This window comes from Antechinus flavipes, chromosome 6, assembly GCF_016432865.1.
Source record: "Antechinus flavipes isolate AdamAnt ecotype Samford, QLD, Australia chromosome 6, AdamAnt_v2, whole genome shotgun sequence".
Classification (NCBI taxonomy): domain Eukaryota; kingdom Metazoa; phylum Chordata; class Mammalia; order Dasyuromorphia; family Dasyuridae; genus Antechinus; species Antechinus flavipes.
The window spans coordinates 270,959-292,107 of NC_067403.1; the positions used below are offsets into that span (position 1 = coordinate 270,959).

The 21,149-nt window shown below is 40.4% G+C and overlaps 1 protein-coding gene and 1 long non-coding RNA gene across 2 annotated transcripts in view; one reads left to right on the top strand and one right to left on the bottom strand.

The window, feature by feature from the left end:
• The window catches only part of LOC127540044 (uncharacterized), a 132,996-nt gene that overhangs the window by 58,590 nt on the left and 53,257 nt on the right, over positions 1-21,149 (bottom strand). The window lies entirely within an intron of this gene.
• LOC127540036 (zinc finger protein 260-like) lies at positions 705-19,924 on the top strand. Its single transcript, XM_051964562.1, has 5 exons — positions 705-1,099; positions 2,465-2,617; positions 6,331-6,457; positions 14,271-14,366; positions 16,544-19,924. The coding sequence occupies exons 2-5, from the start codon at positions 2,588-2,590 to the stop codon at positions 18,463-18,465; spliced, it is 2,175 nt and encodes a 724-aa protein (XP_051820522.1). The 5' UTR covers positions 705-1,099; positions 2,465-2,587; the 3' UTR covers positions 18,466-19,924.

Here is a 21,149-nt window from a genome sequence, read left to right on the forward strand (position 1 = left end):
TCTCTGAAAGCCTTCCTTGGAGCCATGGTGGAAAGGACCCTTTGAAGTCCTACTCTCCACTCCCACTGCAGCCAGACTCAAGGATGTGTACTTGTGTGATTCCACCTGTCCCATCCTAAATGGGCAATACCACCCAATAGATGGCAGAACCTACAGAACACCTTTGGATTTGCAAGATCAGGTCACCAGGAGGTTCTGCAATCCAGATAAGTGATCCTGCTCCCAAACTCCTGAACCTCTCCAGGCTGAGAAGTCAGCTGCCCTGGTCTGCTTCATAGAGCAGTAGCTTATGTAAGGGAAGCAGCCAGTCCCGCTATCATTATTTCTATGCCCATTCTCACAGTTCCAAAGGAATCCTTAGAAGAAAAATTACCCATGTGGTAAAAGGCACATGTTCTCAGGAACAGGTTTTACGGTCCCTGGCATTGCAGACCCTTTCTTGGAGGATCCATAAGACTCACGGGTCTCTCTAGAAAGTCAAGTTTCATGTAAAGGACAGCTTGCCATCTGGGGGAGGGGTAGAGGGAGGGAGGGGGAAAATCGTAACAGAAGTGAGTGCAAGGGATAATGCTGTAAAAAATTACCCTGGCATGGGTTCTGTCAATAAAAAGTTATTAAAAAAAAAAAAAAAGGAAAAAAAAATAAAAAAAAAAAAAAAAGAAAAAAAGAAAGTCAAGTTTCACTCTGTATCCAAGATATAATCAGCAAAATGTGTCCAGGCCCTGAGTGTGATTGGAGGAAAGGGCTCAAGAATCCTGGGGGAGGGATGGGGAGGGGCTCTATGAACCAGGAAGACCCGCCCAGACTGGGCTGTCCGGAAACAGGAAGTCTGAACTGGGATCATAGTGCTTTCCCCGCCTCCTTTGCTTTCCAGTCCCCTCTCCTGTCCCTGGGACTTCTGTTCTGTCTCCGGTTTTTTTCCTGCGAGTTCCTCCGGTCTCTGCTTTTTTCCCCTTTGGAGCTCAGATCTCTCCCCGTTTGCTCCTGGGAGCTCGGGTCTCTCCCTTTTCCCCAACGAGCTCAGGGCTCTCCTCTTTTTTCCCTTGTACCTAAGATCTCTCGGCATTCCTGTACCCAAGCCTATGCTTGCATCTCCCAGGTAGGTCTGAGCCAGCATGCTCCATATTTCCCGACTCCCACTGGCTGCCCTGGCCTTTGGTCTCCTCCTTTAACCTTGGGGTACGTCCATGACTACCAGGAACACACCTTTCTACCAAGGCTGCCTGTAGGATGAGCGCTCCCACCCTTAACCTTTTCCAGACCCCGAATCACTCTCCAAACTTGCCAATATTTCCCATTGGGTCTCACTTTCCCCGACTTCAGACTCTGGTCATAATTTCAGCCGTTTGCTCAGGACGCAGCTGTCCCGTCTCCCCATCCCATCTCCCCCTCAGAGATTCTGCCGTCCTGCCTTACTCCAAGCCTAAGCTCTACCAGAAGGTCCCAGCATCCCTCCCCTACTCCTTGGTACACCTCAGGGCACAGTTCCTCCCTACCTAAGCTCAGCTGTCCAACACTTCTCACCCCACTGGCCTTGACGTCCATGTTCTCCTTTGGTCTGTCTTTCCTCCCTGACCCTAGCCCTGTTCTCCAAACCTCCTGCTTCCCTGGCCCTTCTTCTCTCTGAGCCCTCAGAGTTCAACACGAGACTGAATTTTGTCTCTCAGGCTCAGGCTTAACCTGGTCATTTCCTGGGGTTTCCATTCCAGAGCCCTCCCCATCCTCCACCTCCCACTTTTTCTCCTTCTTCCCCAAAGCAGTCAGTCTGTTGTCCAAAATAATGTGTGTGTGTGTTATTTGAGTGGCGGGGAGGCAGAGGATCGCTCGGGGATAGAAGGGGGAGAACTTTGACTCAGGAGTCATGGAAGCTGAAGGGGATCCCAAACACCCTTGTAGCTCTATGCGTGAGGGACAATGGAGAGAGTAGGCAGAAAAGAAGTAAAAGGAGGGGAGCAGTTTTCAGACAATCTCCCTTTCCAATCCTGACCCTCTCCACATTGTTCTTTAGGATACAGTCTCTCCCCAACCAGGAGGGACTGGGACTTTGTAACTCCTGGAGAACATCAGACTCCACCAGGAATCCCTATAGGCTTGCCTCCTGATGAGAAAAGGAGGGGAAAGTCCTCTCCTCCTCTGGGAGCCTTCTCCCTCTCCAGTTTCTTCTGGTGACCTAGGCCTGGCCCAGGAATTGGGTCAAGGGAAACAGCAAAAGTGGGGTGAAATTACAACAGATTTACTGTCAGGGCCCCAAACAGCATTCTCCCAGGCCATGAAATCAAAGGCAGTCAGCCTGGGACCAGGATGAGGGGAAGCTGGGCTTTTCTATGCAGAGGAAAAAAAAGGGAGTGACTCTCCTGGGGGTTCCTGGCTTTCTCTGGGTTTTCAGAGAGGCTGAAAATTAAAGCTCCTCTTGGTTAGCTGTGACCTTTGTTAGTAAGAGCTTTGGCTGTTGTCACTTTTATAGGTCCCTCAAGTGTGGTAACAGCAAGACCCTGAGATAAAGACCAGGTGCCAAAGGGAGGAACTTGAGAAAGAGGAGTCACTCTGGGTGTTTGCTATCTCCACAGGGAGCCTGGAGCCAGAGGGAATGGGCCCTGGGAGCCTTGGACCTCCTCAGGTGAGTGCAGTCCATTCCCAGAACTGACCAATAGCAACAGTCACAGCCGTTTCCTTAAACATGGAGGATGGGCTGTGGAGCTGCCAGGGCCTGATGTATTGGTCGTTTCTATACAAAAACAGGGGAACCAGTAGTAACACTGCCCTGCCCAACTACATCCTTTGACTCTTGGCATCTTAGGACTCGAGAGATGGACAGATACATACACACACACACACACACACACACACCCCTCCCACTTCACCCTCCTCATTATAAGGGACTGACAAGGTCCACTATTTCATCATGAATCTCCATTCCAGAGGAGCAGGTCTGCTCTTTTTGGGCCTGCTCAGTACCCTTCTCCACGCAAAGTTTGTCCCTCCTCCTCCTGGTTTCCTCTGCCATGTTGCCCTGAAGCTCCTAGAAAACTCTTCAAGCAGAGTTTGTCCTGTTTAGGTCGTGAGCCGAGCTTTGATGCTTCCCCAGCCATTTTCCTGGTTATCAGAACAGAAACTGTCCCTCTGGGCTGCTCCTGTCCTCCTGCCTCAGGTCCCCCAAACCTTCCCAGGTCTCCCTGAAACCCTCCCCTTGACCATTCCTGGGTTCCTGCCAATAAGCACTGAGCTCTGGGCCATCCCGCTGCTCTGGTGCTTCTAAAACCTGCCCTGGCACAGGGACCAATCTCTCCTGTCTAAAAGAGGCTGCTGGGATTCTCATCCTCACCTCTGTTGTTCCTGGGCCCCAAGCACTACACCAACTGTTTTTTTTTGCTGGTTTAACTTAAGCTCCCCTGTACAGAGTGCCAGGAACTGGCAGAGACCATGAGAACAACTGGGAGAAAAAGAAGGATTAAGAGTCACATTTGTGTGTCATGGCATTTCCAGGTTTGGATATCATGATTGCCCTAGGCTTCAGCAGACCCTGGATTGACCTCAAAGAGTTACGGACTCCAGTCAATTCACTAGGAATAAACTGCATTGTTTCTTTCATCTGCCTATGTCCTGGGAATTCTTCCTTCCTTTGACTAGATGACTGAGGCTCAGATGTCCCCACCCCCTTGCTTGTAGAGCTTTCTAGTCCCGGACCCTCCTTGCCAGAGACAACATTTCCTAGCCCTCCTCTCTCTCCACCCTCTTCCCCTCTTTCCAGTCTCTGCTTAAGATCATCCAGACATAACAGAATCCCTCCCCGCTTTACTCTTCTTTGATTCCCTCTGTGAGCCCAAATAGGAATCAGAGGGAACACATGCCACTCACTATGATTGTATATAACTAGTTCTTCCTTTTATTTTGAGGCCCTGAGACTAGTTCATTCTGGATTATATTTTGTGTTTCTCCTCACGGGACTTCACTTTGTAAGTTTTCTATATTTGTGGTCTTTTGCAATGGGCTGAGGCTTGAATTCATGCACTGAGGTCCCAAGCAGGTGAGGCTAAATAGTAATTGGACCATACTCTATTAATATATAAGCTTGGAGAAAGAATGGCCCCCGCCCACTCTTTGTGCAAGTCCTGATGTGTTGTATAGGAAATGACGATTCTGGTGGGTGGAGGCAGGGGAGTGGAAAAGGAAGGGGAGGAGAGACTGTTTGCTTTTGCCATTGTGAAGACCTTTTTGTTTGTTTCTCTTCTTCTTTTTGCTTTTGCTGAGGCAGTTGGGGTTAAGTGACTTGCCCATGGTCACACAACCAGGAATTGTTAAGTGTCTGAGGCTGGATTTGAACTCAGGTCCTCCTGACTTCAGGGCTGGTGCTCTAACCACTGAGCCCTCTGAAGGACTATCATTAAGGTGCTTTTTCCCTGAAAGCATTCCATTTGGTTTTGCTTCATAATTTGCTCTTGACCATAAGGTCAGATCCTTTACCTTCTGTCATATCCTGTTCCAAATTCTCTGCTCCTTAATGAAAGTTGCTGCCAAATTGTGTCTGGAACTAATGGTGGCTCCTTGGTACTTGAACTGTACTGGATTTTCTTTCTGGAGGCCTGCAGGCTTTTTCTCATTGACTTGGCAGCTCTGCATTTTGGCGATGGTTTCCTGGGAATTTTCCTTCGGACATCTCTTTCAGGAAGCTGATGTTGTCCAAGGTAGATGCAGAAAGAAATCTGAGAATTTTTCTTTTGACCATCAGGAGCTCTATTCACATGAAAGCATAAAGGCACCCAAAGGAGGGTGCCCATTTCACCTTTGCCATATGCTGTTTCAGTGACTGGATTTTATGCTCTCTTACATTTGATCATACTAGCCAAGTATGATCTCCACTTTTTGAATCATTTCAAAGAGGCCATTTTGGTGTTTGTCATTTTTTTACATCCAATTAATCTCAATCTATTTCCCCTCTAATTTTAATATGTCATTATTTGTACTTATTTTCAGTTTTTCATTTATTTTTTTCTAATTTTTTTGAATGCATATTCAATTAAACATCTCTTTTTTTATATTCTTAATGTGTGAGGGTATGTCTAATTCCTCTCCCCTCCCCAACTTACAAAGCTTGCTTCAGCTGAACCCTAGAAATTTTGGGATATGGTTTAATTAATCATTTTCATTTTCCTTTACAAATTTATCATTTCTAAGATTTGTCCTTTGACTCAGGTAAATCTCCTATTAGCTTTGTATTTTTTGTTGGTCATCTTTGAATCAATTTTCATTTTATATCTTTAGGTAATAAGAGCATATAATGAATATTTCTGACTTCTTTCATCTGGGTCTGGGATCATTTGGGATACAAAAATCCCAATGGTTAATTTTTGTAAAAGTTCCATATGTTGAAAAGAAATATGCATATTCCCTTGTTGTCCCACTTAGAAGATGCCGTAAGTCTTTTATTTCAAGTTACTCTAGACTTTTGTTCACCCTTCTACTTTATCTCATTCTGTATTTCTTCATCTCCCTTTTCCTCTTAGTTCTCTTGTAGATTCTCCTCCCTTTCTTGCCCTTCAACTTATCATGTTCATTAGTTTTCTACTTTCGTCCATTTTTCTTCCCCTTTTTAACAAGGATTTCTCTCCCTTTCCTCATTGTCCACCTTCCTTGGCTGTTTTCCTTAGATTTCCGTTCTGTGGAACATAGCTGCTCTGCTCACAGGATTTTTTTCCCTTGACACTTCATGCAGTTAAATACTCCAAGGTCCCTATTCTGGGGCTGTGCTGTAGGAGTTTTCTGCCACTCCTTGTAGACCAACTGCACAGACGCCTTCTTTTCTAAACCCTCTTGTCTAGAAGTGAAATAATAGAATAAAGGAAACAAACTGTGAAATGTGCCATACACATAGATCAGGACAAGTTGAGGGAAGCAATTCTTAGCTGGATGTAAATGTGTCAAATTCACATTGGCAATTCTCTTTGGTAAAAGGTGTTTATTTTGGTGAAGAGGCCCTTGATAAAAGGAAGAGGTAAAACAGGCACAGAGAGTGAGAAATAGGATCGCATGAGCAGTAGGGTTACCAATGAAGAGTATAGAAGAATTCATTAAGGGAATATGCCCTGTGGCCCTAGGATGCCCTTCCTTATGCATTCCGTAATAAGTCACTTCTCAGCTTTATTTCCACAGATCCAAAATTCAATCAGTCTCTTTATGACCAGTGGTTCAAGAATTGACTCTGTCAGAAAGCCTATGATCTTTGCGCAAATCCCTTCTCTGTGTTTCCATTTCTTCCTGTAAATTGGAGGGGGTTGAGCTCTTTCCTTCTGAGGGATCTTTCAGCCCCACATCTTCTGACTTTTGATGCTGCAGGAGGTTGTGTCGTTCAAGGATGTGGCTGTGGACTTCACCCAGGAAGAGTGGGGGCTCTTGGACCCCTCTCAGAAGGAGCTGTTCAAGGAGGTCATGGTGGAGAACGCTTGGAACTTGCTCTCCTTGGGTAAGGGCACGTCCCCTGATAATTGCAAGTCTGCAATCAAAGGAAATACTTTTACTGCCCAGTGTACAGGATTTGCAGTGGGGGAACAGAAGGGAAAGGGCTGGTCTATTGTGTGACAGGACCTGGGGATGTCCTTCGTTGTTCCCGAAGCTCTCTCTTACCCATTCCCAGGTCAAAGATTAAATCAGGGGAAGCATCTCAAACATGGAACTAATAATCTTAGAGGTTAGCCTCTACCTGGATGTGAATTTTGTCCACCAAAGCTCTGAAAACTGCTCAGCCTTTCCTTTTCCTTTTTCTTTCAACTCCTTCCTTTTTCATATGGATCCAATATTTGGAATATTATTCTTTTTAGCAAGCGTCAGTTTGTAGCCAAAGCACCTGCTTGTCCTTCATATGGGAAGTTTCACCTTAATCTGCCTTTACATTGCCCTCATATTCCAGCACGAAAGGAAGGGAATAAGCACATATTTCTACCTGCTGTTTACCAGGTGCTCTACCACATGTTTCTTTACAATTCAGTAACAATACTGTTTAAGAACAACTTCCAGCAAGTAAGTTATTTTGATGATTGTAAGGACTGAAATTTATGACAGAGGATGAATCAAGAAAGATGCTGTTTGCATCTAGAGAGAAAAACTCAGAAATATGGATAGTGTAATTTTACATTTCTATGCATTTGCAGACATCTCTAAACTGAGTGTAGACAAATGGAAGGAAAAGATTTACTTGATAATTTCCTTTTCTAATTGAAAGGAATAGTGTTGTGTGTTGTGGATTTTTCTGTGTCATGTGCAACCATCTTTTTAATTATATTATGATAAAGAAATGCTGGTTTATAAGTTAAAAGTACAACAAAATATCATGTCACTTTAACCTCATTTTAACATTTCATGTTGAGGATCGGAGCCAAGGTGTCAGAGAAGGCACATGCAACTTTCTAAGCTCCTCTCTTACCCTCAATATCAATATTATACTCAGCCTCAAAAATAGACTTAACTGATACAACTCATAAAGATTGGAAGTACAACAATTCACCAGCTGAAGATCAGCGCAGGTAGGGAGAGAACTAGAGGCTCTAACTGGAAGTGAGAGCACAGATTGCAGCACAAGCTCGCAGCCCCAACCTGCTGTATGGGGTTTTTCCTTGGGGCAGTTGCGAACCTGCACCTCCAGGGGGCACAGCCCGGGGCAGCCTCTAATCTGTGCAGTTGGTGGCTCGGCTTGGGGCAATAGAACTTTCTCAGGGTGATTTGTGTCTGGGCAGAGACTTCCATCTGAACCGGGCTATTTGCTGGTCAGCTGCTAATACCCACAGCCCACAAGGGGCTCTGGCCTGGGGCAGGGACACTTTCACCACTTAGTCTCTAGCATTAGGGCAGTTGCTAAACTGCAGGGCTCCATTGGGTACATCCATAGTTCAGCCTAGCTAAATCACCTCTGGTTGGGGGAAGGGGAAACTTTCACTCAGAGCACTTCTACACCTCAGAGCCTGAAGCCCTAGAGTTTACTAGCAAATAACCCCTTGCCCTGAAGGCATACCCTAAAGGCTTTAAAAAATGAGTAAAAAAATTAAAAGGACTATCCATAGTTTCTATACAGAAAAAGAGCAGGTCTGCAACCCCAAAGACACTAATAGAAAACAGTGACCAGACAATACCCAAAGAGGAATGTTACCTGTCCCCTTTTACATAACACTTTCATAGAAGAGACCATTAAAAGTCTCAAAAAAGAATTAGAAGAAAAATGGGGAAAGGAAAGAGAAGCTTTGAAATATGAATTGGAAAAAGTAAAAAATTCCTAGGAAGTGCAGGGAAACAAAATTTGTGAATTGAAAAAAAGTAAAAACGTCTCTGGAAAGTAAAGTTTGTGAATTGGAAAAGACAAAGAACTTGAAAGAAAGTAGGATCTGTGAATTGGAAAAAGAAAATAATTCACTAAAAAAAAAAAATTAATGAAATGGGAAAAAATTCCATAGAGTAAAATAATTCATTTAAAAACTCAATTGGACATATACAGAAAGAAGTGAAAAAAGCTAATGAAGAAAATAATTCATTAAAAATCAGAACTGAACAAATAGAAACGAATGATTCATTGAGACAGCAAGAATCAGTCAAGCAAAACCCAAAAAATGATAAATTGGAAAAAACCATGAAATATCTACTTGGAAAAATGACAGACCTGAAAAATAGATCTAGGAGAGGTCATCTGAGCATTATTAGACTTTCCGAAAATTATGATGAAAAAAAGAGCTATTTTACAAGAAATCATCAAAGAGAACTGTCCAGAGATAATAGAATCAGAAGGTAAAATAAGCATTGAAAGAATTCATCAAACACCTTCTGAAAAAGACCCTAAAATAAAACTCCAAGGAATATATTGGCCAAATTTCAGAACTATCAGATTAAGGAAAATTTTTTACAAGCAGCCAGAAAAAAACAATTGAAATATCTAGGTGCCACAATAAGGATCACCCAGGATCTGCCTGCTTCCACATTAAAGGATCGAAGGGCCTGGAATCTGATATTCCGAAAGGCAAAAGAACTCAGAATGCAGCCAAGAATAAACTACCCAGCTAAGCTGAGCATTTTCTTCCAGTTAAGAAGATGGACATTCAATGAAACAAATGAATTCCTTTTGTTTCTAAGGAAAAAACCAGAACTAAACAAAAAAATTTGATCTCCAACCATAGGACTCAAGAGATGCAGAAAAGAAAAGGAACTCTTGAGAATTGTATTTCTGTTGTGGATATACAAAAAGACTACATGTATAATTTGATTTTACTGATATAATATTAAAAAAAAAAGTAGAAGTGGAAAAGGGATAATGTCAGAAAAGGGGGAAAGGGGGGATAAAAAGAGGGAAACTACATCCCATGAAGAGGCAAAGGAAACTTATCATATCTGAGGGAACTCAGAGAGGGGGAGGAACATTGTGTGAATCTTACTCTCATCAGAGTTGGCTCAAAGAGAAAATAATTGACATACTTGTTTTACAGAAAATCCTTTCTCACCTCATTAAAAAGGGGGAGAGGAAAAGGGAAAAGAAAAAGAGTAATAAGGGAAGGGTACAAGAAATGGGAAGAGATTCAAAGGGGGGAAGGGAGGGATCCTAAAGAGGGTGAGCATCGTGATACAAGTGGGACATATAAGTTTAAAATTGAGAAAGAGGGTTGGGGGGGGCAAGTAAAAGAAAAACATAATCTGGGGATAACAAGATGGCAGGAAATACAGAATTAGTCATTTTAACCATAAATGTGAATGGGATGAACTCTCCCATAAAGCAGAGGCGTATAGCAGACTGTCAGAACCCTATAACATGTTGTTTACAGGAAACACATTTAAAGCAGGGAGATACATATAGAGTAAAGGTAAAAGGCTGGAGCAGAATCTATTATGCTTCAGGTGAAGTCAAAAAAGCAGGGGTAGCCATCCTTATCTCAGATCAAGCAAATGCAAAAATTGATCTAATCAAAAGAGATAAGGAAGGAAACTATATCTTGCTAAAGGGTAGCATAGACAACGAAGCAATATCAATATTAAACATATATGCACCAAGTGGTATAGCATCTAACTTCCTAAAGGAGAAGTTAAGAGAGTTGAAAGAAGAAATAGACAGCAAAACTGTAATAGTGGGAGATCTCAACCTTGCACTCTCAGAATTAGACAAATCAAACCACAAAACAAACAAGAAAGAAATTAAAGAGGTAACTATAATATTAGAAAAATTAGGTATGATAAATCTTTGGAGAAAACTGAATGGAAACAGAAATGAATATACTTCTCAGCAGTTCATGGAACCTATTCAAAAATTGACCATATATTAGGACCTAAAGACCTCAAAATTAAATGCAAGAAGGCAGAAATAGTAAATGCTTTCTTTTCAGATCATGATGCAATAAAAACTACATTCAACAAAACGTTAGGGGTAAATAGACCAAAAAGTAATTGGAAACTAAACAATCTCATCTTAAAAGAATAATTGGGTGAAACATCAAATTATAGACACAATTAATAATTTCACTCAAGATAATGACAATGAAGACACATTTGTGGGATACAGCCAAAGTGGTAATAAGAGGAAATTTTATATCCTTAGAGGCTTATTTGAATAAAATAGAGAAAGAGAAGATCAATGAATTGGGCTTGCAACTAAAAAAACTAGAAAAAGACCAAATTAAAAACTCCAAATCAAATATTAAATTTGAAATTCTAAAATTAAAAGGAGAAATTAATAATATTGAAAGTAAAAAAAAAACTGTTGAGCTAATTAGTAAAACTAAGAGTTGGTTCTATGAAAAAAACAGTAAAATAGATAAGCCTTTGGTAAATTTGATTAGGAAAAAGGAAGGAGGAAAATCAAATTAGAAGTCTTAAAAATGAAAAGGGAGAACTTTCCACCAATGAAGAGGAATTTAGAGAAATAATGAGTTACTTTGCCCAACTTCATGCCAATAAATTTGATAACCTACGTGAAATTGATGACTACCTCCAAAAATATAGGCTTCCAGATTAACAGAGGAAAAAGTAAATTGCTTGAATAGTCCCATTTCAGAAAAAGAAATACAACAAGCTATTAATCAACTCCCTAAGAAAAAATCCCCAGGACCAGATGGATTTACATGTGAATTCTACCAAACATTTAAAGAACAATTGGCCCCAATGCTATATACAAATTATTTGATAAAATAGGGAATGAAGGAGTCCTACCAAATTCCTTTTATGACACAGACATGGTACTGATACCTAAACCAGGTAGGTTGAAAACAGAGAAAGAAAATTATAGACCAATCTCCCTAATGAATATTGATGCTAAAATTTTAAATAAGATATTAGCAAAAAGCCTACTGAAAATCACCCCCAGGAAAATACACTATGATCAAGTAGGATTTTACCAGGAATGAAGGGCTGATTCACTATTAGGAAAACTATCAGTATGATTGGCCATATTAATAACCAAATTAACAAAAACCATATGATCATCTCAGTAGATGCAGAAAAAGCATTTGATAAAATCCAACATCCATTCCTATTAAAAACACTTGAGAGTATAGGAATAAATGGACTTTTCCTTAAAATAATCAGCACTATCTATTTAAAACCACCAGTAAGCACATATGTAATGGGGGAAAAATTGAAACCATTCTCAATAAGATCAGGAGTGAAACAAGGTTGCCCACTATCATCATTAATATTCAATATTGTATTAGAAATGCTAGCTTTGGCAATAAGAGTTGAGAAAGAGATTAAAGGAATTAGAGTAAGCAGTGAGGAAACCAAATTATCACTCTTTGCTGATGATATGATAGTATACTTAGAGAATCCCAGAGATTCTACTAAAAAGTTATTAGAAATAATCCACACCTTCAGCAAAGTTTCAGGATACAAAATAAACCCACATAAATCATCAGCATTCTTATATATCACTAACAAAATCCAACAGTCAGAGTTACAAAGAGAAATTCCATTTAAAGTAACTATTGATAATATTAAATACTTAGTAATCTATCTGCCAAGAGAAAATCAGAAACTTTATGAGCAAAACTACAAAACACTTTTCACACAAATTAAGTCTGCTCTAACCAATTGGGAAAATATTAAATGCTCTTGGATAGGGTGATAAAATATAATAAAGATGACAATACTACCTAAACTAATCTATTTGTTTAGCACTGCACCAATCAGATTCCCAAAAAACTATTTTAATGACTTAGAAAAAATAACAAAGGTCATATGGAAAAACAAAAGATCAAGAATTTCAAGGGAATTAATGAAAAAAAAAATCAAATGAAGGTGGCTTAGCTGTACCAGATCTAAAATTATATTATAGAGCAGCAGTTACCAAAACCATTTGGTATTGGCTAAGGAATAGATTAGTTGATCAGTGGACTAGGTTAGGCTCAAAGGACAAAACAGTCAATAGCTATAGCAATCTAGTGTTTGACAAACCCAAAGACCCCAGCTTTTGGGATAAGAACTTACTGTTTGACAAAAATTGCAGGGAAAATTGGAAACTAGTATGGCAGAAACTAGGCATCAACCCACACTTAACACCATACACCAAGATAAGGTCAAAATGGGTTCATGACTTAAACATAAAGAATGAGATTATAAATAAATTAGAGGAACACAGGATAGTTTACCTCTCAGATCTGTGGAAGAGAAGGAATATATGACCAAAGAAGAACTCGAGATCATTATTGATCACAAAATAGAAAATTTTCATTATGTCAAACTGAAAAGTTTTTGTACAAACAAAACTAATGCAGACAAAATTAGAAGGAAGCAATAAACTGGGAAAATATTTTTACAGTAAAAGGTTCTGATAAAGGACTCATTTCCAAAATATATAGAGAATTGACTAACTTATAAGAAATCAAGCCATTTTCCAATTGATAAATGGTCAAAGGATATGAACAGACAATTCTCAGATGAAGAAATTGAAACTGTTTTCTAGCCAGATGAAAAGATGCTCCAAGTCATTATTAATCAGAGAAATGCAAATTAAGACAACTCTGAGATACCATGATACACCTGTCAGATGGGCTAGAATAACAGGGAAAGATAATGTGGAATGTTGGAGAAGATGTGGGAAAACAGGGACACTAATACATTGTTGGTGGAATTGTGAACACATCCAGCCATTCTGGAGAGCAATTTGGAACTATGCTCAAAAAATTATCAAACTGTGCATACCCTTGATCCAGCAGTGTTTCTACTGGGCTTATATCCCAGAGAGATCATAAAGAAGGGAAAGGGATCTGTATGTGCATGAATGTTTGTAGCAGCCCTCTTTGTAGTGGCCAGAAACTGGAAACAGATGCCCATCAATTGGAGAATGGCTGAATAAATTGTGGTATATGAATATTATGGAATATTATTGTTTGGTAAGAAATGACCAACAGCATGATTTCAGAAAGACCTGGAGAGACCTACATGAGCTGATGCTGAGTGAAACGAGCAGGGCCAGGAGATCATTATATACTTCAACAACAATACTATATGATGATCAATTCTGATAGACCTGGCCATCTTCAGCAATAAGACGAACCAAATCAGTTCCAATGGAGCAGTAATGAACTGAACCAGCTAAGCCCAGCGAAAGAACTCTGGGAGATGACTAAGAACCATTACATTGAATTCCCAGTCCCTATATTTTTGCATGCCTGCATTTTGGATTTCCTTCACAGGCTAATTATACAATATTTCAGAGTCCGATTCTTTTTGTACAGCAAAATAGTGGTTTGGTCATGTATACTTATTGTGTATCTAATTTAAACTTTAATATATTTAACATCTACTGGTCATCTTGCCATCTAGGGGACTGGGTGGGGGGAAAGAGGGGAAAAATTGGAACAAAAGATTTGGCGATTGTCAATGCTGTAAAATTACCCATACATATAACTTGTAAATAAAAAGCTATTTTAAAAAAATTCATGTCAGGTGATATTGTTATCCCCATTTCAGAGTTGAGGAAACAGGAAAACAAACAATTTAATTGACTTGCCCAGAGTTACACAAAGTTAGCAACCCAGGTTTGGGATCAGAAGTTTCTGTCAGAAGGGAGCCTTACAGCACAGCAGGTGATTGGAAGGGCTGTTGGCTCTCTCTCAGAGGAAGCTGTACAAATAGTGGGCACACCCTGCCTTGGGTGACTTGCTTTACAGGCCCCAGTGGCTGAGTATTGACTGATATGTCTGAACATCAGGGGCTGAATTTCAGCTTGGAGCAGCTCTGGATCCTCACTTTTCCCTAAGGAGAACTAAATGACTAACTTAGCTCCATCTTCTTCTCTTACTGATTTCCATGCCCAGGGCTTCCAGTTCCCAGAGAAGAGGCGATCTCTTATTTTGAGCAAAGGGAAGCACTGTGGATGCTGGACCAAGAAGGCCTGAGGAGATGCTCTGCAGGTGAGTGAAATGAAAGCAGGGATATGAGAGCTGTGGTTACAAGAGGCTTCTGGGAGTTACCCTGAAGTACATGCTCAGTTTGGGGAGAAAGGCCAGATTCAGTATTCTTTATTGAATATTTCTTGGCATCTGTGTCCAGGCTAGTCAGTGAATCTGGCTGTCTACTCCATAAAATGAGTTGGGCCCACTCCAAGGCCCTGTAAGGCCCTTCCACTGCTCATCTGTCATCCTGTAAGAAGTCCTTGTTTGGGATTTGGGACAGTTCCAGCAACTGTGAGAGACCTACTGTGCACCAGATAAACTGAATAATTTAGTGCCCCAGTGCATCATTAATTGGTGAGGATCATGATGGTTTAAGAAGGGGAGTAGAACTGGGGAGGAAAGAGCCAAAGTGAAATAAAACAGATAGCATTTATACAGCCCTGTGTGCCATGCTCTGCATTGTCTTATTTCATCCTCATGAGAACCAGAGGACTTAAGTGATATTATTATGTCCATTTTACAGATAAAGAAATTGAATCTAACAGAGGTCCTATAACTTGACTTGCAAGGTTCTGAGGTGGGAATAAAACCCTGGGCTTCCTGATTCAAGGCCCCACCCACATTCTATCCACTGTAACTGTATTCTGATTTTGAAACAGATATGATGAACATGGTCTTACATATATGATGTAGGGGGAAAAAAAAAAGAATTGGACAAGTTCCTGTGGAGACATGGAAATTCATTTTTTTAAACTCTAGCCAGTCAAAAGCCATTGCTAATTACTGTTAAAAAATAAAAAAAAAAAAGATTTATATTTATGTTGGCTCGTGACAAATGTTGCCCTAAATGGCTCTCAAGGATCCATTACATATATTGTTTTTAGCACATCTTGCTCACGTGAGTAGAGATCTCATGAGATGTGCTTGCTAGGTAACTCAGAATGGAGAACTTCTATGGTCCGGAGAAATACAGCCACTGAGAAACTTTGCCAGCCTGTGGCCATTTGTACATGAGTGTCCAACCTTCCTTAAATGCTGGGAACAATCTGATTTCAAGTTGAGAAACCAGAAGAATCTCTTGCACTTAGAAGCAGCCAGAATTTCATGGGCTCAGGGCACACTCCTCCACAGCAGTGTACAGGTGGTCATAGTAGACAGAAATCACTGCAGAAAGTCTTATGGAACTGTGCCCATGGAACAGCTACCTTTATAACCAAATCAGACATTTATTCACCACTTAAGGTGCCACAAAGACATTTTTTGGTCAGATCCCTTGGATCTTTATCTCAACCGTTTAAAGGAAAGGGATTCTAAAAGGGAAAGGACTACCATACTGCAGCTACACTATCCTTCCATATCTCAGCATGAGGAACTCAATTTTCTGTTTGAGACATTTTCAGAGGTGGAGGATTTCATGCATTTAAAAAAAAAATTGTATCTTGGGATATGCAGGGGATACATAACGATAATTTTTTTAAAAGAAATAATAGCTATCTCAAGAAAAGTTATGGGGCAGAACAAAATCACTTCTCATGTAAATACAAAAACTGTGTTAGCCTGCCGAATATGATCTCATATAATATATTAGAAAAAAAATTAAATTGAAAGTGATCAGCATGGAAATTTGTTATGCTTACAAGCAGGACAGATCATGAAACAATTTGAGTATTTCCTATATGTTCACTGGATGTCATGTCTATGAAAAAGAGGCAAAGCACAAATAATGAAAGGGAAAGGGGAGAATTAAGAGTGGAGATGATTGTGAAATAATGGAAGCAGAGTGTTCCCATTCACAGGGTGTAAATTCTAGTCTCAGCTGCTGGGATTTGGATCGAGTCACTCAGCCATTCTGAGCTGGTGACCTGAGTTGTGCACCTAAGGAGACTGAAGGCACTCTTTGTGTTATCACAGGTTATTGTGAGGTTCCACCATAATTGTGCATGAAACTCCTTAGAAATCAGATCATATTGGGGATGTGAACTAATGGATCTTAAAATGATTGGTTCTGCCCATTTTCAATTTTTTCTTTGCCCACGAAAAGAGAAAACGACTGAGTTTCTCTTCTGATGGAGGGAAGTGAATACAAATATATATGAGTGTGTGTGTGTGTGTGTGTGTGTGTGTGTGTGCAAGATAACTATGTTTGCTTTATTGTTTGCTCTTTTCTTTCTTTCTTTCTTTCTTTTTTTTGGAAGGAGACATCAGACTTGAAATGAAAGAAACTCCTGCAGAGCTAAGCCATTCTGTGGTAGAAACTCTGAAGCAGTGGTTCATGGGTGATGGATCCTGTGACTTTACTTGGACAAAAAGCTGTGCAACACATGAGAGAATCCAGCTTGGAGAGAGACATTGTGAATGTCTCGAATGTAGAAAAGGTTTTATAAAAAAGAAAAATCTTATTGTACAATCGAGAATCCACACAGGAGAGAAACCTAATGAATGTTACCAGGGTGGAAAAGCTTCTACAAATAGATCATTTCTTAGTTTACATCGTAGAATCCACACAGGAGAGAAACTTTTTGAATGTTACCATTGTGGAAAAAGATTTAGACAAAAGAGTGATCTCGTTAGACATCAGAGAATCCATACTGGAGAGAAACCTTACGAATGTAACCAATGTGGAAAGGCTTTTAGAGACAAGGCAGTTCTTACTAGACATCAGAAAATCCACACTGGTGAGAAACCTTATGAATGTAACCACTGTGAAAAGGCTTTTAGAAGCAAGGGAGATCTTACTAGACATCAGATAATGCACACTGGAGAGAAACCTTATGAATGTAACCAGTGTGGAAAAGGTTTTAGAAAAAAGGAATCTCTTATTTTACATCAGAGAATGCACACTGGAGAGAAACCTTATGAATGTAACCAGTGTGGAAAAGCTTTTAAAGAAAATGGAGCTCTTATTAGCCATCAAAGAATCCACACTGGAGAGAAACCTTATGAATGTAACCAATGTGGAAAGGCCTTTAGAGACAAAAGAGCTCTTACTGGACATGAGAGAATCCACACTGGAGAGAAACCTTATAAATGTAACCAATGTGGAAAGGCTTTTAGAGACATGAGAGCTCTTATTGTACATCAGAGAATCCACACTGGAGAGAAACCTTATAAATGTAACCAGTGTGGAAAGGATTTTAGAAGCAAGCGAGCTCTTACTATACATCAGAGAATCCACACTGAAGAGAAACCTTATGGATGTAACCAGTGTGGAAAAAGTTTTAAAAAAAAGGAATCTTTTATTTTACATCAGAGAATCCACACTGGAGAGAAACCTTATGAATGTAACCAGTGTGGAAAAGGTTTTAGAAAAAAGGAATCTCTTACTTTACATCAGAGAATCCACACTGGAGAAAAACCTTATGAATGTAACCAGTGTGGAAAGGCTTTTACAGAAAACGGAGCTCTTATTAGACATCAAAGAATCCACACTGGAGAAAAACCTTATAAATGTAACCAGTGTGGAAAGGCCTTTAGAGGCAAAAGAGCTCTTACTGTACATGAGAGAATCCACACTGGAGAGAAACCTTATAAATGTAACCAATGTGGAAAGGCTTTTAGAGAAAAGGGAGATCTTACTGTACATCAGAGAATTCACACCGGAGAGAAACCTTATGAATGTAATCAGTGTGGAAAGGCCTTTAGAGAGAAGAGAGCTCTTACTGTACATGAGAGAATCCACACTGGAGAGAAGCCTTATAAATGTAACCAATGTGGAAAGGCCTTTAGAGACAAGAAAGCTCTTATTGTACATCAGAAAATCCACACTGGAGAGAAACGTTATGAATGTAACCAATGTGGAAAAAGTTTTATACAAAAAGGAACTCTTAATTTACATCAGAGAATCCACACTGGAGAGAAACCTTATGAATGTAACCAGTGTGGAAAGGGTTTTATAAACAAGCGAGCTCTTATTGTACATCAGAGAATCCACACTGGAGAGAAACCTTATGAATGTAACGAATGTGGAAAGTCCTTTGGAAGCAAGGGAAATCTTACTAGACATCAGATAATGCACACTGGAGAGAAACCTTATGAATGTAGCCAATGTGGAAAGGGTTTAAGAAAAAAGGAATCTCTTATTTTACATCAGAGAATCCACACTGCCGAGAAGCCTTAGGAATGTAACCAGTGTGGAAAGGCTTTTAGACATAAATCTAGTCTTACTGACCACAAGCGTACCCACACTTAAGAGAAACGTTATGACTGTAATCAATACTGGAAAGCTTTTGCAAATAGAGAGTTTCTTATTAGATATCAAAGAACCCAAATTGGACAGAAACTTTCTCAATGTAAGCAATGTGGAAAGGCTTTTGGGGGAAACAAAGAATGCTAATGTATATGTTGGAACTGTGAAAGGATCTAATCATTCTGTCAAGCAATATGGAGCTATGGCAATATGGGTAATCAAAAGGTGCATAGCCTTTGAACTAGCAATGTTTCTACTGGGCTTATTTGCCAAAGAGATCCTAAAGGAGCAAAAGGGACCCACATGTGCAGAAATGTTTCTGCAGCCCTGTTTGTAGTGGCAAGAAACTGGAAACTGAGTGGATGCCCATCAGCTGGGAAATGCTGAATAAGTCATAGCACATTAATATTGTGGAATACTATTCTATAAAGAATGATCAGCTGGATGATACTAGAGAGGCCTGGGGAGACCTACACGAACTCATGCAAAGTGAAGTGAGCAGAACCAGGGAGATCATCATACATGGCAACAGCAAGACTATACAATGATCAATTCTGATGGATGTGACTCTTTTCAACAATGACATGATTCAGGACAGTTCCAATGATCTTGTGATGAAGAGAGACATCTACACTGAGAGAGGACTGTGGGAAGTGAGTGTGGATGTAGCATTTACACTCTTTATGCATCTAACAAGTTGGCGCGAGTAGCCCAAAAACACTGGTAAGGGAGGTTTCCCAGAGCTGCTGTCACCTCCTCTGAGATGAGTCCCACCTGCCCCAAGCATCATGTATCCAAGCCTCTGAAGGCAGCTTGGGCTCAATTTCCTCTCCCAGGAGCTCCCTTTCACACCTGGCAGAGGGACTTCATTCAATTGCCAGCTGCCTATGATTTCAAATATGCTTTGGGGATGGTCTGTACACTTTCCCGGTGGGTGGGAGAGATCCCCTGTCATACTGGCACAGCCTCTGGGCTAGCAAAAATCCTCTTAGACAAAAAGCATTTCAGACCGACATGGACCACAATGTGCCAGCTCTTTGTGTGGTCACAAAGAACTGAACAATAAATATGTGTCTGTCTATTGGGAAATGGACAAATAACTTGTGGTACTTGAAGACCATGGAATATTATTGTTCTGTAAAATTGATGAACAAGCTGGTTTTGGAAAGGCCTGGAATTTCATTGACACTGATAAAAACAAATAGAACCAGAAGTACATTGTACACAGTAACAGTCAGAATGCATGATGATCAACTATAAAAGCCTTGGTCCTTCTCACAGGTTCAGGGATGCAAAGCAATCCCAACAGACTTTGCACAGAAAATGCCATCTGCATCCACAAACAGAACTACGGAGACAGAATGTAAATAAACATGTGCTATGTTCTCTACTTTTTTTCTTTTCTTTTTTTTTTTTTTAAATCTGTTCAATGGTTTTGTACTTTAGCTCTGATTTTTCTCTCCCCAGAACATTCATAAGTCAGTGTGTGTTAAGAAGAAACAAATTTACTAGGGGAAAAAAAAATCATTCCATTTTGTAGGGTTCTTAAAGAAATACATAGTAATTGATTTACCCATTTTACAAGAGCTTTATTACCTAAGATGCTTTCACCCTGGTCAATCACTCAGTGCCAACATTGTGCCTTTCACCCCCCAGTCATCAAGGATGGGAAAAAGAGTTAATGGAATACTTAAATTCCCACCCCTTATTAAATTCATGGAAGAGCTAATAGGAAGAAGCTAGGTCCTTGATACCACTGTACCCATGGGTGAAAGCATATCAACTTAATGCTGCCTCCTACAGAACTCTGTTGTGATAATGTCTACAGACATTATCAGAGACTTGCCAACTTGTCTCTGAGTCCCATTCTTTGAGAATCTCAATCAAGGCTCAGCTCCATCCAGCCCTATGATTGGGTCTGCTAGAATCTCTGAAAGCCTTCGTTGGAGCCATACTGGAAAGGCCCCTTTGAAGTCTTGCTCTCCACTCTCCCTTCAGCCACACTCAAGGTTGTATACTTATAGCTTTACCTGGCACATTCTAAATGAGCAATACCACCTGCTAGATGGCAGAACCTACAGGACACCATTGGACTTGCAAGGACAGGTCACTCAGAGGTTCTACAATCCAGGTAGGTGGTTCTGTTCCCAAACTCCTGAACCTCTCCAAAGTGAGAAGCCAGCTGTCCTGGTCTGCTTCATAGAGCAATAGCTTATGTAAGGGAAGCAGCCAGTGCCCCCTATCATTTCTATCTCCCTTCTCACACTCCCAAAGTTAATCCTTAGAAGAAAACTTACCCATATAAAAAAGGCGCATATTAAACCAGAACTAATGCTCTTACTTCACGTTTTACAGTCCCTAGCATTGCAGACCTTTACTTGGAGAGTCCATTACACTCAAGGGTCTCAAGAAACTCAAGTTTCACTCTGTATCCAGGACATAATCAGCAACATGTGTCCTCACCTTGGATCACCAAATCCCATGAATATAATTTCACCTTGATTGTAATTCTATATGGGTTGTTTTCCTAAATGCCTTAATCAATTCTGACCAGCTCCTGTGGCACAGATGTGCCTGAATACAACTCTATAGTGTTGGAAGAGCTACTTAAAAAA

Bases quoted from the DNA above. Each gene is read 5' to 3' on its own strand.
- LOC127540036 (XM_051964562.1), top strand. From the start codon at position 2,588: ATGGGCCCTGGGAGCCTTGGACCTCCTCAG. The intron at 2,618-6,330 runs GTGAGTGCAGTC...TTGATGCTGCAG, and splicing joins GGAGCCTTGGACCTCCTCAG to GAGGTTGTGTCGTTCAAGGA. The intron at 6,458-14,270 runs GTAAGGGCACGT...TTCCATGCCCAG, and splicing joins TTGGAACTTGCTCTCCTTGG to GGCTTCCAGTTCCCAGAGAA.